Here is a 21,094-nt window from a genome sequence, read left to right on the forward strand (position 1 = left end):
ATCTTGAAGTTTAGAACTGGCTCAAAGCCCTACAGGCAAAGGAGAAATCCAGCTAGGATTCCCCTTTACTGGAAAAGGAGCAGTGGGGGTGGGGGTGTTCCCTAAGGGGTTTTCCCTTTTTATGGCAGTAAAAATAACTCACATTTTGCAGCTGCAGGGGAGTGGCAGAGGCTCCCCTGACCCCTGCTGGCCTCCCCCAGAGTCTCCTGGCCTGGTTCGGCCCCAGTTTGGGCCAGAACAGGGCCTCTGTGCAGGTGTGGAGGCCATTTTTTTAACCTCCATACATGTGCCATTTGTGCCACTACACATTTTGAGCTGCCTTGCACATTCGTACTGGAGATTGATATTGATTCTTAAAACTGGCACACATGAATATCTGGTCCCAGCTACTGTATTCATGTCTCATAACATATATTTTAGTATCAGTTAATATGGTGAGAGGCCCAAGTGGTTTTTACAGATTTTTTCAATGTTATGTTGTATTTAGGACAGTTTGCCTAACCACATGACAATTACACTTCTATTTTCTGAACCCACTATTTTCAATATGAAATTTATTTTCTCAGAGGAATATTTTTATATAGTTCCTTTTTATTTGTTAACAATTTTAAGCAACTGGTTTAGGAATGACTGTTCTTGTAGGAACAAATTTCAAATGTGGCAATATTATGTTTGTTGTTGATAGGAAATAGCTTTTAAAAAATTAAGAAAATTTGGTGGACTAGGAGTTCTTTTTAATCACTCTCAGTATTATTCTCGAAAATGTTCAGCAACTTAAATATAATTATTTTCAATTTATGCCAGTAATAAAACAAAGTAAAACATGGCTATGTTTAAGTCTGAAAACCTGCCAGAAGAAAAGTTGAGAAAAGTCATCAGTTGGCGAACAGATGTTACAGTTGTTTCAAAAGTAATAATTAGTAGTTGCTGGTAATGGGAAATAGTCTAGAAGTCACAAAATATTTTTTAACCAATATAGTCAAAATAAGCTTCTTATTGAAAGTCATAAAGTTGCATTGTTTAGTGTGGAAAAATACCCTTAGCTCCAATTGCTTCAAGGACTGTGGCCAATCAGGATCCAGTTTATAATGTTTCAATCTGAAAAATTGCTATTGTTTAGAGTGAAGACTGCTTATCTAAGAATCTTCTGCTAAAACATGACATTTTGTTTTGGCTTGTTTTAAAACATGCCGCTTTGGAACCTGCAGTATTCTTTTCCAAGTTAACCCACTGAGCTTTGAAAAGATGACTCAAGTTATCAAGCAAACCCAACAAACCAAGTAGTGCTGTTTCCTTTCTCTTGCGTTTTCAACATAGCAACATTTTCTTGTAAAGCAATTATATATCAAATAGCAGAACAGTGGCTGACATGTCCCACAGCTTGTGCACAGGGGTCTGAATGTTCCACGCCAGTTTGGATGTCTAAAACACAGACCCATGTTTATTTAAAACAATAATAATAGAAACCCAGTTTAAACATATTCAAAAAAGGAAGAAAAGTACCACCAAGTCCAGGAGCATGCCAGCATGACTAATAAGTCAAGGAAGTTATAAAGGGGAAGAAGACTTCCTTCAGAAATTAGAAGGCCTACCCAAATGAAGAGAATACAAAGGAACACAAACTCTGGCATAAAAAAAATGCAAGTCGACAATCAGAGAGGTGAAACAAGAGTTTGAGGAACATTTAGCTAAAAGCATCAAGGGGAGTAACAATAACTTCTTTAAATACATCAGAAGCAGGAAACCTGCCAGGGAAGTGAATGGACCATTAGATGATGAGGGAGATAAAGGGATTATTAAGGAGGATATGGAGACTGCAGAGAAGCTAAATGGGTTATTTGCATCTGTCTTCACGGGAGAGGATACTGAGCAGTATACCTGTGCCTGAACTGAGGCAGGGACAGAGGCTAAAGAACTGAGTCAGATAGAGGTGACAAGAGACAATGTTCTAAACTGTCTGAAAAAATTAAAAATTAACTGCCAGGGCCAGATAGCATCCACCCAAGAGTCCTTAAAGAACTCAAATGTGAAATTGCCGATGTTCTTGCAAAAATATATAACTTATCCCTCAGGCTCTGTACCGGAAGAGTGGAAAGTAGCCCAATGTAACACTGATTTTCAGAAATAGATCTGGGGGCATCTGGGAAGTTACAGACTGGTTGGCTTAACATCTGTTGAGGGCAAATTGATGGAAAGCATTCTCAAGGGGATTGAAAATAAAACTGCTAACGTTCTAATGCCCTTATACAAAACTATGGTGTGACCACACCTGGAGTACTGCGTTCAATTCTGGTCACCACATCTAAAAAGGGACATTGTAGAACTGGAAAAGGTGCAGAAGAGGGCAACCAAGATGATCAGGGGCCTAGAGCATCATCCAACATCTGGGGCTATTTAGTTCAGGAAAAAGACGACTATGGGGAGACATGATAGAGGTCTATAAAATCATGCATAGTGTGGAGAAAGTGGATAGAGAGAAATTCTTCTCCCTCTCACGTAATACTAGAACCAGGGGTCATCCCATGAAATTGATTGCCAGGAAATTTAGGACCAACAAACAGAGGTACTTTTTCACACAACACATAATCAACTTGTGGAATTCTCTGCCACAAGATGCAGTGATAGCCAACATCTTTAAGAGGGATTTGTATAACTTCATGGAGCAGAGGTCTATCAACGGCTACTAGTCAGAGGGCTAGTAATAGTCTTCAAATATTTCTTCAAATATCTTTCCCCCATGTGTAAGGAAAATGGAATAGAGGCATGGGTGTTTTGTTTTTTTGTCTACATTTAAATTGGTTGTCTTATTTAATATTGTATTAGTATAGTAAAGTATGTAAATATAATTGCAGTGGGCAGATTCTTTGTTGTGTTAAGGCTTCACAAAAATTGGCATGTGAGAGCAATGGTCACAAATATACAACAAAGATGTGTGAGACTTTCTGTGGTTTCTCATAGCAGAGCTAAATTTTTGGTTTCAGCTATGTGTCACTCATATACAAAATAATTATATAAAACCAGATTATACATGGAAATCGATCTAGCTATACAGGGTGAAATTGAGATGGAACAGATGCCATCCTAAAAATTTCAGTTGGTGACTATGGTACCATATTCACTACCTTTTGGGAAAATAAGCGTCTCTCTTCCAACAGGATTAAGAGCTTTAAGTGGTGTCAGACCGTGTGTCGCTGGTATCTAAAATCAATTTTTTTTAAAGCTTGGGGCATATTGGTAAATTGTGTTTTCATCAGTACCTTGTCTTCTTCCCTTGTGTGTCCTTACAGTGATATCAGCAAGAATCAGATATCGGATATTGCATCAGACGCTTTTCAGGGCTTGAAATCTCTCACCTCACTGTAAGTAAAGGGTAACCTTGAATGGGAGATTTGGAGAGAGTCTTAACAATAAATAGATCAAGTATTGGTTTGTGATGCTTTCACTTTCCCTGTGCAATTGTCACCTTGTGTGAAGAACTTAATCTTTCTTAAATTAGAAATTGATCAGACTGACTTGAAGGTGGCATTGTTTATGCAACTCTAGATTCCATTTACAGATGAACATCTATGAAGGTTAGTAATTCAGACCTCCTAAGCATCAGCACAGACTTCGTATTTTTCTTTCATTGAGTGTCAAAATCCATGATGATAGTAAGAGCAGAAAATATCTTGCTGAATGAAGCCTAGGACCCTATTTATTTTTTTAGGAAACATATTGGAATTTAGTTTGCAAACGATACACCTAGGTCATGAGAACCACGGTTACCAAATTGCTTTTTCAGATCAGGTAGATGGACTGAAATATTGCATAATGAAAAGCAGTAAAGAAAAGCTGCACATCTCATAACTATGGGGTGAGGCTGGGGGGGTAGAACTCTCTCCTATTCTCATGGTAAGGGTGGACAGTTTCTGTTACCAAATCTAAAAACAGTGCTGCTTCAGCTGACCTGTAAACAAACCAGCTTAGTGTTAAAAATTATTTGGGTGCTTTAAAAAGCTAGTGGCTGTGCAGGACCAGAGGAAAAAAATTCAGCGCATGTAGTCTAAATTGATCATTTTCCAGGCTAAAGTCTAATGAGAGCCAGTGTGGTATAGTGGTTAGAGTGCTGGACTAGGACCGGGGAGACCCGAGTTCAAATCCCCATTCAGTCATGAAACTAGCTGGGTGACTCTGGGCCAGTCACTTCTCTCTTTGCCTAACCTACTTCACAGGGTTGTTGTGAAAGAGAAACTCAAGTATGTAGTACACCGCTCTGGGCTCCTTGGAGGAAGAGCAGGATATAGATGTAAAAATCATCATCATCATCATCATCATCATACATTTATCATTGTTGGTTTCAAAATCAGCTTTAGGCTAACTTGATTCAGAGTTATTAAGGTTATAATTATATAGGCTCACAAACTTGATCTTGCTTCTGTTTTTGTGCTTTATAGATGCCCAGTTTCAACTACAAGTAGCAGGGTTTACAAGTAGCTATGGAACTGGAATGCTCTCCCTCTGGAGACTCATCGGTCCTTTTCTCTTGTTTCTTTTGGAAAGTCAAAGAAACATTCCTATTCTGCCAATCTTTTGGAAGCAGAATTTTTTCATTTCTGCTGCTGGCAAATTCCTGTTCCCTTTTTAATTTAGGTTTTTGTATATATTAAGCCAGGTTTGATGTTTTATTCTGTAAACTGCCTTAGGAACGTTGTTGAAAGTAATATATAAACTATGTAAGCAAATGAAATATACTTACTTACAATACTCTTTTATCTGTTCTTTGATAAAGTGTCCTGATTTGCTTTTAACAGTTGGCCGAAGCATGATAGCGTATGCAAGATAGCGTATTTTCATTAAGCTATTACTATACAAAATCATTAAATTACAACACTGAATTACGTGCTTTAATTAGTTAGCAAATACCATGAAAATCAACTTGCAAATAAATCTGATAATATTATGATATTGCAGCACTTATCCACACATGGAGTCCCATGATTGAATGTTTCCCCTTACATATATTACATAAATATGCAAAGGAGAAGAATTCTAGCATAATTTTCCTATTGGAAAGAATTTAAACACCTGACCACATTTCACAACTGAAGAGATACAGTTGTGCAAAATGTATACTAAGTAATCTTTTATTTTGTGTTGACTGGCCTTTGGAAATGGGCTGCAGTTTGTAAGCATCCTTCTGAATTCAGTGTAGGAAGGTGTTCAGAAGAAGTCACAAGTCATTGTCTGTTCAATCCAGCGCTGTTTGAATGCCTTCTGTATGCAAATGTGTGATGAAGAAGAAAGTGAGTGCAAAATTCAGAGGCTGAGGAAGAATGCCTTTTTCAGGAGCTGTGAAACAAAGACAGTATAGGGATTTAGGACAAGGATGTTTGGTCAGTAGGCATGGGGAATGCATTTCAGAGTAAACCATGGATCAGGCTTTTGGATCCTGTTTGACATACAGTTTATGTTTGAGTTTTGTGCTTCAGCAACGTAACTCTAAAAGAGATTTGAGCTACATTTCAGCCCAAGTAAGGTCATGAGCATCTTGTCAAATTTTTTTTTTTTTTGAGAGGACATAACACGGTCCCATTACTGACAGAGTAAAATTAAAGGTTGCTAAACAACAGTAAATACAGTTAGGCCTAGGCTGGTTTTCCATTACTATAATTTAACTGCTAAAGCTCTATTGCTCTGATTGTGGTTTTTAACCCATTATTTTGGTCTTTTTGGAGCCCATGTAGCTCCATCTTATTCAGCTCCCTTTCTTAACTGCTTGGTATGCAAAGTACATTTTTTTAATGCCAGCCGTTTTTAAAATACCTTATCTCTGACCTGAATGTGATGAAGTGTTTGTTTCAACAAAATGTTTTTGTCTAAATTTTATGATTTAAAGCTGCACATAGAATAGGTGCTCCTATAGCTGCAGTAGCTGTCAAAACGGCAATAAATTGGAACTTAAATTTGTATAACCAAGTAGTCAGTACCAAGAACCACACTGTCTTGCTGCTTGTTGTCTCTTGTATTCAGAGACTTGCTTTAATTTCTCCAGATTACTGTATCTTTATATGAGCAGTCAACAGTGGCTTGATATTCAAAGTTCTGTCATAAGTGATTGTAGTATAGGTTGTCCTAGTTATTCACAGGGGTTCCATTCTCACCTATAGGCACAAATACTAAAATAACAAAATCTTTTCAATGGAAATTGGGGGGGGGTTAGGTTCCTAACCAAAAAAAGGGGCCACAAAAAAGCAAGGGGACAGAAATAAGACAAGAATGGGGCAGTACCATTCGCCTGCTCTCCAGCAATGCCCCCCAAATCCCCCAAACAGTCAAATATTTGGCTAAAACTTTTCTTTTAAAAGAGCCACAAAATGGTGGAAAAGGATTGCTGGAAATGACATCGGAAGTAATTTCTGGGTCACTTCTGGTCACTCAAAACAACAGATAGGCAAATGTCACCTATTTTTCTACCTGTGGATAATGAAATTGGGTCTCTAATAGGGATATTCACATCAACAAGCGGGGGTGATTCGAAGGCGGAGGTGCACTTAGCCCTCCCTCCGCTTTTCCACCACTGGCGCTCCATTTTCTTAAAGTCTATCGGGGCGGCAGCGTACCTCCCTGCCACCCCATTGCCCCTTTACCGGAGGTAACCGAAAGTATCTGAGGGGTATGCGCATGTCATGGGCAGGCATGCACATGGCGGGTGTGTGAGCGTGACGGGTGTGTGCCTGTGCCCGCAGGCCTGTCAGATACTTCTGGTTATTTCCGGTAAAGGGAGTAATGAGGTGGCAGGGAGGTACGCCGTGTGCGCGCCCACCTGCGACACGTTCACACCCATTGGATACTTCCAGTTACTTCTGGTTACATCCCCCTATATTGAAATTCCTGGGGAAGTTTTTTCTTCCCTAGCATTAGCCATAAAAAGAATGTGCTTATCTAGGCTGCTAAAAACCCTGTGCTAAACCCTGTCCTATTTCACTTTGTTTAGCTTGGGAGGTGTGGGGGTCAGTTATTAATTTTTTAAATGGTAACTCAAGGATATTAGAGCCTAAAGGGACTGTGTTCTCTACACACGCACACACACACATGCACGCGCGCGCGCACACACACACATATATCCTATCTTGTGGGCTCAGACTGTGTTATAGCAATTTCACCAAAGACAGATCAGATATATCACTGTCCTCAAGAGGCTTACAATCTTATTGCGCACAGTGTAAGACTTCTGATTGCCATTAGGCTTTCTGCTCGTTTAATCTGCCTGTGCCAGAGCTTAGAAAACCTTATCCAGACGGTCTGGATACATTTCATGTGATGTGTCAAGCCAGTCCACAGCTGCTCAATGATGAGTGAATTTATTTCAGATATGTGTATGATGTGAAGTTCTTTTCCCTTTGGATTTAGGCTCCTGACCAATTTTTAATGTTGTTAAGCGAGGTTAGATTAGTTTGGATCCAAACCCATCATGGGACTTAGTATTTGGCATGCCATTCACATTTACATTATCACATAATGAGTGAGGGTGTGTTATCATTTTGAAGGGCTGCCAGAAATGAACAAAGATGCTGTTGAATGAGTCGGATGATAGGCTATTTCTGTAATAATTGTTACCTAGAATTATTTGGCTGCGGTTTCTTTGGTTATGCTGGAAACAGCTTTTGTTCCTTGAGGTTTCTAATATCCAGGGCAGCTGTTTTCCAACATTCCTGCAGCTTTTTGCTTCATGGCAAAATTTCCATGCCTGTTAAGCTTTCGCCAGTGCTGAGGGACATGCCCTCAGCATTCCTTCTGAGACTTGTATGGCATTCCAAACTATTTGAAGGCTGAATAGGTAGATAAATTATGATAATCTAATACTTAAATAAAAAGTTTGTAACTACTTCCAAATAACAAACTAAATAGAGCAAAATACTGAGCTCCAGACTTTGCCATTCGGCTAAGTTGGAGTATTTTCATCAGCTGTAAAGCAACTACCATGTGCTTTTAAAAATCCTTTCCCCCTGATTCCAGGGCACCACTAAAATCGGTTCTAGGAGACCTTCCTAGAGAGCCATTTCGAGAATCAACTATTTGCTGATGGACTGTGCCTTTTTTTGTGTGAATGCCACCTGCGTTGGCAACCAGGTGGCTGTCAATTTGTCAAGCAATGCAGAATGATAAAAAGCAGTGCTGTCTCTGCTAGTAATGTGGTTGTCTCATCAAGACAGACCCTGGGCTCCAAAAACAAGATTGTCTCTATGGGTCTTCTGGTCTTGTTTGATTTTCTAATCCACTAAATTGTTCCAGTAATGCTGTAGTACTACTGGAATCATTCCAATAATGCACACTTAGTGATTTGAAGCCCAGGAAAGTGAAGTAATATTTTAGAAGCAGCTACCTCTTATTGTCAAGTCATGCAGATATCAAAAGTTTTATCTAACTTCATCTGCATTTGCATGGCTTTAGGCTTGAAGGGCATGCCCATTTGACATAGCTCCAAACAAATTACATAATGTTAGTACCCAAGCAGTTTTTATGTTTTATAATTCAGGGTTTCCTTGAATTATTCTTTTACATTTCAGATATCCCGTCCACCTTGTGCACCAAACAGGTTTGCAAGTTTAAGAGGTTGTGATGCATGAATATTATTTCCAACCTAATTTTAGCAATGCCCTGAGGTCCAGAAGATTCAATAAAATATATCCAGAGGAAATGTGCTGCTGTAATTTTCATATATCCATAACATCAGAGTATTGGAGATTTCCTATATCACCTTCTTAATAAACTAAGTTTTGCATTGTATGGTATCTAGAAGTAATACATTATTTGGGGAGGGAAACTTTAAAACTGACTTCAAAAAGTTTACTAATATACCGCTTTGGGATTGTTTATAATGAAAGGCTGTATATAAATTTAACAATAAATAGACAATTTATTTAATAAATATTTATTTAACAATAAATATAACAATTTCAGAAATCTTTTTAAACACCAAAGAATGAACTGAGAACATTTCATGTAACTACAGTTTACATCTTTAAATGGACTACCCCTTGATAGAAGGCAGTGGGTGACTTGAATATGAATAAGAAAAGAAGACTGTCTAAATAGTGGATCTTAATATTTTGTTTCTTTATGTTTTTCAGAGTGCTCTATGGAAATAAGATAACAGAAATCCCCAAGGGCCTTTTTGATGGACTTGTGTCACTTCAGTTGCTGTGAGTATTATTCTTGCTTCCTTTGTTGTGATCAAGATTTATGGATGTTTACAGCTTTAACTTCAGCAAAGTAAATGCTGGCTGGTTACCTTGTGCTCTGAAAATTCATTGGGGCATAAAAGGCTCTAATTCATGTTTGAGAAGACTGGCATATGAAGCCAGCTGAATGTCAAATTTCATGATGATGTCAGCAGAAATAGTCTTAGGGTAAAAAGAAGATTGTTTTATGGTTTATGGATTAATGTATGGGTAGTGTATGTCCACCTTGTGATTTTTCCTTTGGGACAAAGCATTAGCCACTATGTGAGTATTATATGTCAGCAGCAGAAGACGTTAACTTGCTATTTTCTCAAGATAAATGAATGATGTCTATTGGGCAGAAATGCCCTTAGACCTAATTAAATATTGCAGTTTTGCCTGCAAGTGCAACCTTTGCCTGCAAGTGCAGGCAAAACTGGGCTAAGGAAGCCCAGCCTGATTTTGCCAGTGCATGAGAACCATCATTTTTTTATCATCTGCAGCCAGGGCTGGGAGACTGCAGAGCTGCCTGCCGGTGCCGGGGATCCCCATAATGCACCACGTCCTCCCATGGTGCATTATGGGAGTTCCGAGGGCCTCCTGGCCCCCAAACCTCCCAACTACTGGCTCCCAGCAAAGGGGAATGGATCGTCTGTGGGGGAGGTAAGCTTTTAAAGGCTTCCTCCTCTTGTTTCTTGGAGCCCTTTCTTATGATTGTGAGAAAGGGCTCATTATGTAGTAGTATAGCAAAATAAAGAGAAGTTAAGTAATGGTAAGTACGTATTTGCTGCACGGGAAAACTATGGGGGAAAGTACTTTACAATCCTCAGATGATTTTACTCCACAGCAATAGCTCATATTGGATCATTGTGCTGCTTTAAAATGGAGAACTGAATTATTAAAACTATTGAAGGCCACACTATGAATCTGTAGCTTAGGTGTGATTTGAAGCCAGAACTGAACAGTATTGTCTGTTTTGTGGAATCACAGTAGATAAAATTTAAGTGAATCTAAAGAATGCTTTTGAATCCAGCAAAATGCTAATTTTCATTTTGCAAAGAATTATCCCAGTTGTGGAATCTCTTTCAACAGTGAAGGCATTAATAAAATGCCTTCAAATGTTTCCTATTTTGTCAAATTGGGAGCAATGAATTTGAAGTCAATTGAATATTCAGTATTGTATGTATCCATGCAGGTATTATGAATAATAAGTGTCAATAACCTTTTCAAACGCCCGATAATCTTCCAGTGTCACATTTGCATTTTATATTTTTGTCTACAAATACAAGCATATTAAAGCAAATCAGTTCTCCTTGAAATCATATTCTGTCACTTTGCTTGAAGCAAAGATAGTAACTCCCCAATTATCTTTCACAACCTTCCTTTTGATTCCTATTATGTCATATGCAGTTAGTAAAGACTGTTGTAAAATTACAGTTATATAGCCTTGGAACAATGACAAAATTGCATCTTTGGCTGCCTTCCCACCTATCTGTGTCTCATTGTTATCAATGAGCAGAGTCAGTCTTAGGGATGAGTGAACTGGGTAGTCGTCCAGGGCATCTACCTGTAGGGGACACCAAGCTGAGCCTGGGTGGCTTGCTGCTGTGTTTGCTTTCTGCAATGAGCTAGGGAGAAGGAGGTAAAAGCACAGATTAGCCATGGAAGAGCACCAAGGTTCTCCAGGGCACTCTCTATCCTAGTGCCAGCCCCTGTCATTGAGGTTTGCTTTTTAAGTGTGCATACTTAAGATTGGGTCGGATATTATTATTATTATTATTATTATTATTATTATCATCATCATCATCATCGTCGTCATCATCATTATCATCTTCGTCATCATCATCATCATCTACATTTTATATCCCGCTCTTTCTCCAAGGAGCCCAGAGTGGTGTATTACATATTTAAGTTTCTCCTCACAACGACCCTGTGAAGTAGGTTAGGCTGAGAGAGAAGTGACTGGCCCAGAGTCACCCAGCAAGTATCATGGCTGAATGGGGATTTGAACTTGGTATTTCTGCTCAAATTTACATCTAACACCTAGTTCAGCTGCTGATCTTCATTATATGTTTGTGTCTCTTTCTGAGTATTGCATGAATTTGATGAAAAGGCTCTATCTGTAATAGCGACTAACACGAAATGAATATATCAGAACAACATGCTATCCTGGACATACACAATTGTATGAAATTTGTAATGTTAGGAAGCAATCTAATTTTACTGATGGCTGGGCATGAAATATATAGTTAAACGTTTAAAGTAATCCTGCTCCAAAGGTGGTCTTAATATTAAATGCTGAAATTCCCATGGAAAACACAACGCAAATTTGCCTCATTTGCTATTCCAGTTGGATGTGAGACCAGATGAAATTGTATTAATTTCACCATGTAGTTTTATTAGAAGAGAGTTGGTTTTAGGAAGTAGATATTATTTTTTTAAAAACAAAACCTATATTGATCAGTTTCTGAAAGCCAAAGTAGCTTGTCTTGTCAACAGAAGAGAATTAGTGGTCAGATGGCTGGTGATAACTGGCTAGAAGCTTATATTTGCTGAGGCAGAGCTGGCTTACTCATAGACAATACCACTATCCAATGAAGAAGATTTGTATAAGAAATATACAAATTGTGACGAACTTGAGATTCATAATGTTGTATAGTATAGTTCTCTTTTAGGAATTGTTGTTTGAGTAGGATTGGTACTTGGTTGAATGTTATTGTTATGAGGATATCCCCCTACCCTCCAGTTTTAGAATTTTCATTTTTGCAAATGCTTAGACTCTTGGGATTTATTTTATGATCTGAAGTTCTTGCAAAATAAAACCGTAATGGCATGATATGTAATATATTTCTTGTCTGTCTAGCTATGGCAAAAATGAAAAAGAAGTACTTCCCACTTGTGATAGTACTTGGACTATTTGATTACATTAAAAGGTATATTTGGATTATGTTTAACTGGCACATTTAAATCTGAATTTGACTTTTAAACTATAATTGCCGATTTGTGTGGTAGTTTTCTTCCTGTATTTCTGAACCATAAAAGTCTGGTTTCAAACCTGCTGTGGAACGGTTGGAAAATTGCTCTCTGATTAGATCTAATTTAGCATTTAGTAGACTGTAGATTGGATTTTTTCCTTATTAGTTTGGAGACAAAATACTAAGAATGTTCTAATGAGAGTATCCTGGTAAGTATAATTTCTAAAGGTTTATCATGAGCATTGTAATACACTGTGCAGTGTTAGTAAGGGAGTGCAAATACTCTTTAAAGTAGGCTCTGTATTGGATAAGGAATTGTATTTCTTTAATATTCAGCTTTAAATTTTTTTGTATCCCATCATAATTCAGTGTCTCCCATTGGGTTCCCATTTAGAAGTCTTCACTCTGGAATTTTACTGTTTTGAATACTTGGGTATTGTTAGCACATGTGGTTACCTCACAGTTCATTCCTAGCTGCACATTATTATTTAATAAGTTATGCACCACTGGCCACAGTACAGATACCACCATTTTGTAAAATGTCTCTTTATTCCGTTACTCTGCTTTATTCCTCATCATTATCCAAACAAGACTCTTTTTTTTAATTCGTCTAGTAAACCCGCAACAGCTTCTAAAATTGAATGTTGTAAACTATTGCACTTGTTATTAGTAATGAGGATGGTTTTAGACAGCTTTGTGATGTCTAGGGTTCAGACAAGCCCAGTATACATGGATTGATAACTGCTTGTAGTATGAAGCTATATGAAGAGATGACACATTTATATTTATATTTATATTTTATATTTTCTGTTGGACAGTTTCTACAACTGTCAGTTTCTCCTGCCTTCCTACAAAGAGTGGCTGACCTAACTTTGCCAGTGCCCTCCCCCAACTCTATTAAAATACAGTTGGAATTCCCTATGTATCTTCATATTCTTAAACAGGGAGAGACAGCAAAATTGGAGTAATCTGAAATTCATATACTAATTCAAAATTTTGTAGATGAAAAACCATCATTAAGTTTTAAAAGACCTACAATAAAGTACTTATCAAATGGGTAAGCAAACTTAGCAGCCGTGGTATCTGAGGATGGACCATTTTATCAGTTAGCTGCTGGCTAAAAACAAAAGGCAGAGTAAAGGAATACAGAGACATTTTACAAAATGGTAATATCTGTATTAGGACCAGTGGTCTTTAACTTACTAAATAATAATCTGCAGCTAGGAATAAACTATGAGATAACCACATTTTGAAAATGATAACCAAGTATTCTAAATAGTAAAATTCAAAACAGACTGTGAAGACTTGCAAAAGGAAACACAAAGGGAGACAAAATGTGAAGCAGTGCGAAATGATTGTGATTGTGACAAAACATCCAAAACATCCTAACTTTACACACTTATGGGGCCTGACTGGGCTGTAACTACCAAGGAGAAAGATTGTGGTCATAGTGGAAAGCTTATGCAAATATTCATGGGCTCTGTGACTGATAGAGAGAGAGAGGTGTTAGATTAGTGTACTGCTTTTTTCTGCATTTCCCCCCTCAAAAATGTGATAGGCCTACTGAAGCTGCAGAACATATAAATTAAAATGATCAAGGAGATGGGGCCTTTTTCAACAAAAGAATTATGACTTGGGGCTTTTAGGAGGAAGAAAAAGTATGGAAGGGCAGATATTATAGTTATTTATTTATAATACTGAGTAGTATCAGACATGACACAAAAACACTTTTTGTTCTAATTAGGAATATGCAGTAAAATTATTTGGAGAACAAAAAATTTTAAGAACTAGGGATGCCAGCAAAATTATTCTGAGCCAGTCTCAAGAGAATCTGGGGGACCCGCTATAAAGCTCATCACCAATAGGGGGTGAAATCACAAGCCCTTGAATTTTTCTCTGCCTCAGATTAAACCCTGAGCAGAGAAGGAATTCCCTAGCTCCTTATTTAATGTAATGGAGCTTCCTGGTTTAAATATTGCTGGAGCAAAAACAAAGAGTGTTTGGGAAAAGCCAGCCCACGGTGGAGGACTCACAGGGGGTTGATTTCTTTCCCCAACCATCAGCTTTTGGTTCTGTAGCATTACAGCCCTAATTTAATGCAAATGACTGAGATTAATTATATTCAGTTGTGGCTAAATGGGGGCTTCCTCCTGGAAAACTAGGGCAAAAGTCCTAGGAATACAAGGGCCCCTCATACGAGTTTTTTCCTCCCCACCCTCCACCCCACCCAGCATTTTCCACAGGCCAGCCCTTCAAAGAAGTGTCAGAGTGCAAATCTAAGCCATGGTGAAAATCTCTGCTGGTTAGCTCTGAGGCATTTTTTTAAAGGGGTGCACCTTGAAAAACAGGGGAATGGAATGGGAAAAAAAACTCCCATATGGAGAACCCTCAAGATCTGAGAATCCATGTGGAGGCTCAAGAGAGACATTTCTCCTTTGCTTTGTCTGGAGTTTTTTTCTTTTAATTTTCCCAAGCCTTGGATTGGCTGAGATGAGAAACTGGGCTATTTCTGATTTATTTGGAACTAGCTTGGTTCATTTCAAAGTTTATCCAAGGTGATTCTGGGAAGCTAACTCATCTGTCTTAAGAGCTTGCTGGTTTGAGTCCCAGGCATACAATAGACAAACCATGATTTGGAGCTGCTTGTCTGCTTTTGTTTCCCATCTGCTCAAGACTCAGTTTCAGAGGTTCAGAAGTTCACACCTTCTGAATCTCCATGTTGCTACCGCCTCTTAAGGCAGACTCTAATGTCCTTTGTCAGTGATCAGTTAACTCACATGACAGAAACCCACAGTTAGTATAACCTCTGGTTTGCAAACCATCTTCACACTGTGCCTCCTATCATTTAGACTCTGGTTTGAACATAACATGAAACCATAGCTTAGATAAAGAAAGAATAGTTTCACATTATGTTTGAACCCACATTATGGTGGTTGTGGAGAATGCAGGAATTATTTATTTATTTATTTAATTCGATTTCTATACCAACCTTCCAAAAATGGCTCAGAGCAGTTTACAATTATATTCATGCTCTCTTTCCCAAATACTACAACTTTGAGACATCCAATGAAATCGACTGGCATTATGCTTAGGTCTAACAAAAGGGAGTTATTTCCACAAGCCCATAATGAATCACAGACTTCTTTGTCATAAAATTTAGGACTGGCATTGGCTTAGATAGCTTCAAAGGAAGTTTGGAAAAATTAATGTAGGATATTATGTTTACAGGACTTATGCCTTGGAATACCTTGAATTTTGAAGACAAGCATCAGGGATTCACTATATCTGTCATGCCCATGAGGCTTCCTGTGGTTTGTTGACTGGCAGCTTTTGTGTACAAAGTGCTAGGCTAGATGTATCTGTATTTTGATTCTGCAAGCAGTTCTTATGTTCTTAAGGCTGCTTCTCATGTTACACAATTTTGTTTGCAGGGCTATACCTATAGTACCTGTAAAAAGGGTAATGAATTTCTTTTCCACGCAGGTCTTTTGCTGTAGCCACAATGGAAAATACATGCACATTTTCCTTCCAACATAATAAATACACTGTTTTTCTACACTTCAATAATAAGTACACTTCCATAATTACACTGTGTATCCATGTAGAACAAAGTAGGAATTGAAGTTGGTCTTACTGGGCAACATTCAGGTTAGTTGTGGCTAAGCACCATTGAAATCAATGAGGCAAGTTAATCATGACTAACAAGTATCATTAATTTCAACTAAACTTAGTCATGACTAACTTAGGGCTGATTTTCATGATAGCAAGTAAGTTGGAGGAGCTTCCATCCAAGATGCAGCAGCTGTATGCACAACTGAAAATCACTAGTGAGGCAGCGAAAATCCCAGTTGTGTGACCTAGAGGTGAATGTGTGGGAGAAGCAATCCTACTTGGTCGGTGCAAGCAGCCAACATTGGTAATCCAACATTGGATTGGATCTAGAACATAAGAGGTCTGCTGTGTCCGCTGAACACCTAGGATCCAGAAACTTGGGTGGGAGTGGGGGGAAAGACTGCCTAAATTGCACAAAATAATCTAAAACAGGTCTGAAAAGCTCTCCCCACTCCAGATTTTCTTAGGCTCGGGTCAAGGCTTTATCTGTTGTAAACCGCCCAGAGACTTAAGTTTTGGGCAGTATAAAAATGTTTTAATAAAGAAAAAGATAGATAGATAGATAGATAGATAGATAAATAAATAAATAAATAAATAAATAAATAAAGGCTTGTCACAAAATGGCAGATGGGCATCATTCATGGAAATGGCACTCACTTGGCCTTTCTAGACCTGGACTGAAGCCTGGCATGATCATGTAAGTGGATGACATCATTGACCTCTGACATGCTAAGGAAAGGCCAAGATTCCTAGACCAAATGTTTTATTTCCTGATGACCAGCATACATCTAGCACAATCATTTAGCAGGCCCAGGTTATTTACAAACTAGATCAAAGGCAGTTCATCTATCCCTATTATGAATGCCATGAAGCTTCTTTAATTTTCATTATTCCAGTATGTGATCACACTTACTTCATTTACTTATAACTATATTCATCTTTCTCAATTCAGGGTCAGCACGTGCACAACAGGACTTTACAATTTGGTGGATTTTATTTAATAAATAAGCATGCATAGGTATTATAAGGCCCACTCATGTTGACATGCGTATTATACTATGGTCTTGTTCCTGTTGGGATATACGAAGAAACTACTTTATTATCTATGAGTATGCCAAAGAATTGCCAATTGCTTTAAGTACAAGAACATTCCCCACAGAGCAGCCTAGGCAATGCCAGATAAACAGACTGCAAGTAGAGGAAGGTACCCTGAAGAGAGGGCATCTTTAAAGGGATGAGCTCCAGAGGACTTAAGCTCATCAGCTGAGTTCCAGCTTTCGGAGAAAGGACAGTGTCATTGGCCAATGTGACCAAGGACACAGTACGACCTTCCCAATGTCACGAATGACCGTCATCCAGAGTATAAGTAAAATGCGCTCATTATCATAAAAATGGATCACTGTGTTACATACATAGCTGATCATACTGTAGATAAAACTGCAGTCTGCTACCAGAGTGAACTATAATTTGTGTGGCTTAAGTAAAAGATTTATGGATTGTCTGACAGTTCTTCCCATGTATTCGCGATGATAGTTATTCTCTATAGGCTTTTAAAACAAACACTTTTCAAATCATTTCTATTACAGTCCAACATCACAAGCATTTTCCTGGAACTCAAACATAGTTTCTCATGTTTACATGATTTTAAATGTAGTAATGTGTCAAATAATGTAAAGATTATTATCTAGTTTTGCCAGTGAGTAAGATGTATCAATTTTTAATAGGTATTGCTTGTTGAAGAAATTTCTGGATAATTGTACCAGACGTATGTTGGTGTCACAGTTTTTGAACGGAATCAGTTCTTTGAAAATAAAAATGTTTTTATGGTCTGAGACATAGAGATTATACAGTTTTGCATTATCGTATGCCATACATCCCTATATTTTCTGTTAATACTGAATAAATTTCAATACATTAAGATGATTAGATCAAAAGGAAGGTTTGCACAGCACCCATGAAATGACCAAAAAAAAAAAAAAAGCATAACACATTGAACAGATTGTGTAATTAAAGAATAATAAAATTGTACCTTACTCTTTATTTATTGATTGATGTATTTATCAATTTCTATACGATCTGATATAGACATCTCTAGGTGGTATGCCCTCTCCCATGTCCTTCTATGCTGCCTCATTGTGGCAGAGGGGTATTCCTGGGAGGGATGAGTGAAGTACACCTGGAGGTATACTCCCAGTAGGCACGAAGGTCATCCCAGCTGCCCATCTAAAGCAAGCATTCACTTATATTGGGTATCAGCGATATAGGAAGGATGGTCACTTTAGTGACCATGACAAAGGCATCATTTCATACTGCGTGGAAGAAGGCAATGGTAAACCACTCCTGTATTTTACCAAGAAAACCACATGGATAGACAAAATAGAATGATGGGCCCCTCAGGTCGGATGGTACTCAACATGGTATTGAGGAAGGGCTGAGGATCTCTCAGAGTACCGATGGTGTTTATGATGCAGTTAGGCTTTTGGATGTCTAGCAGCTGATGTTGACATCTGGGGAAAGAAAATCTGAAGCTGCAAAGACAGAATTAAAATGGGAACGTGGAACATAAGAAGCATGAATATGGGAAAGCTTGACGCAGTGACAGATGAAATAAATTGACTACAGATGGACATCTTGGTATCAGTGGATTAAAATGGACTGGAATAGGACACTTTCAGTCAGAAAAACATCTACTACTTGGGACATGAAAAACAAGTCTATGCCCCAACGACTGATGTAGAAGTAGAGGAAGTTGGTGGATTTTATGCTCAAGTTCAGTCTGAAATTGACAGCACATGCAAGCAAGATGTGCTGCTAGTGGTTGGAGACTGGAATGCCAAAGTTGGAAATGGTAAGAAGGAAAACACAGTCAGACTATATAGCCTAGGAAACAGAAATGAAGCAGGAGAACGACTTCTTAGTTTCTGCCAAGCCACTTATCTCTTCATTGCTAACACATTCTTCAAACAACCAAAGTGGCACCAATACACATGGACATCACCAGATGGGGTAAACAGAAATCAAATTGATTATATTATTGGTGCAGGGAGGTGGAAGAGCTCAGTTATAACAGCAAAGACGTGGCTGGGGGCCAATTGTGGAACAGATCATGAACTGCTCATGTGCAAGTTCCAAGTCAAGCTAAAGTGGGGGGGGGAGCTATCCAGCTTCCATGATATGATCTTGAGAATGTACCCACCATTTTCAAGGAAAACATAAGGAACCGCTATCCATCTTCCATGGTATGATCTTGAGAATGTACCCACCATTTTCAAGGAAAACATAAGGAACCGCTATCCATCTTCCATGGTATGATCTTGAGAATGTACCCACCATTTTCAAGAAAAACATAAGGAACCACTTTGAAGTTCTGAACCTTAATGATAGGGACCCAGAGGAACTGTGGAATGAAATCAAAGAAGTTGTTAAGGGAGAACGTGAAAAGAGACTGCCAAAGATCAAGCAAAATGGATGTCAGAAGAGATGGTGGAAATTGCCCAGAAAAGGAGAGAAGCCAAAGTCAAGAAAGATAAAGACCTCAGGAAGGAACTTAATAGGGAATTTCAGAAAGCTGTTAGGAGCAGTACAACAATATCTGTAAAGACCCTGAGGATGAAAATGGACATGGAAAAACAAGGCAGGTTTTCCAAAAAATCTCTGAACTCAGAAGGAGGTTCCAACTGAATTGGTATGTTAAGGAATGCCAAAGGACAGATAGTAACTGATTCAGAGAAGATCAAACTGAGATGGAAAGATCTGTAAATCTGTACAGCGGGTACGTCAGCATCCAAGATAGTCTTGAAGATATTCCCTACTTGCAAGAACCTCTAGTTTGAGAAGATGATGTTAGATCAGCACTCCAGTCATTACCAAGTCGGAAGACTTCAGGAATTGCTGGAATAGCTCCAGAAATGTGGCAGGCAACAGAAGAATTGGTCAAGGTTCTAAACCAAACTATGTCAGCAAATTTGATACAATGACACAGTGTCCAACAGATGGAAGAAATTACACAGTGGCCAACAGATTGGAAGAGGTTAGTCTGCATACCCATACCAAAGAAAGAAGACTAAACAGATTGCACAAACCATCACACTATATCCTTAAGTTCACATACTAGCAAAATAATGCTCAAGATCATCCAATGCAGATTAGAGCCCTATTTGGAAAGGGAAATGCTGGATGTTTACGCTGGTTTCAGAAAAGGCCGAGGAACAAGAGACATTATTGCTGATGCACACTGGATAATTGAGATAGCCAAAGAATACCAAAAAAGGTTAATATGTGCTTTATTGACTACAGAAATGTCTTTGATTGCGTCGACCATGTCAACTTGTAGAATATCCTTAGGAAAATGGATGTCCCAGAACATCTCATTGTTCTAATGAGAAACCTATACACAGGACAGGAAGCCACAGTTCGGACGGAACATGGTGAGGCAGTCTGGTTCCAGATCAGTAAAAGAGTAAGACTAGGCTGTATACTTTCTCTTTATTTATTTAACTTTATCATCAACATCAAACATCAACCCCCAGCAGCATGGGGTTGGCCGTATATATGCTTTGGGCTGTATATACTTTGGACTGGCCATATATATGCTTCCAAAGGAGTGAAACTTGAATTATATCTCTTTGTGACACACAAAGTTCCAGACTTGGACCATTGACTTGGATTCAATTCCACCCCACTCACTGGGTGATTTTGGGCCAGTCACCTATTCTCTGCCTAATGTGCCTCACAGGATTGTTGTGAGGACACAATGGCAGTGGGAGCACTTTGTTCACCATTCTAAGCATCTTGGAGGAATGGTAGGATAAGCATGTAATGAGTTTGCACTAATAGTAGGCTCAGACTACACAATAGTGAGGATCAGAGTTAAGTGAGGATATTCCTTTGCATGGTTTAGGTGCAATCCTATGCACACATACTAAAGAGTACATACTGTGGAAATCAGTGGAACTTACTTCTGAATAAGAATGTGTAGCATTAAATACATGTATTAAATGTATTAATAATAATAAAACAACAATCTCTTCATCCTATTATCAATATATCAGACTGCATGCTTTAGAGACTTATTTCTGTAGCTCTATATGTAGCTCTTTTTATGCCATCAAATGTCAATATGACTCATTATGTATGTGGTGATTATTCTATTGCTAGTACATGAACAGCATATAAACACTCTCAAACACTCCACAGCACCTATAATTGATGCTAACAACTGCTGTAATGCTTGGCAGTTAACACCAGTGGTATGCCACTAGCGTGTTGTCCTCTGTCAAAACATGGCTTCATATGCGAAATTCCAGT

General features: G+C 38.4%; 1 protein-coding gene across 6 annotated transcripts in view; it reads left to right on the forward strand.

The window, feature by feature from the left end:
- The window catches only part of SLIT3 (slit guidance ligand 3), a 731,964-nt gene that overhangs the window by 523,741 nt on the left and 187,129 nt on the right, over nucleotides 1–21,094 (forward strand). For all 6 annotated transcript variants that reach the window (XM_053288108.1, XM_053288109.1, XM_053288110.1 and 3 more), the window contains 2 exons: nucleotides 3,288–3,359; nucleotides 9,111–9,182. In XM_053288108.1, the coding sequence (XP_053144083.1) occupies nucleotides 3,288–3,359; nucleotides 9,111–9,182 (144 nt within the window). The remainder of the gene's footprint in view (nucleotides 1–3,287; nucleotides 3,360–9,110; nucleotides 9,183–21,094) is intronic.

The sequence above is a fragment of the Hemicordylus capensis genome, chromosome 2 (genome assembly GCF_027244095.1).
Source record: "Hemicordylus capensis ecotype Gifberg chromosome 2, rHemCap1.1.pri, whole genome shotgun sequence".
NCBI lineage: Eukaryota > Metazoa > Chordata > Lepidosauria > Squamata > Cordylidae > Hemicordylus > Hemicordylus capensis.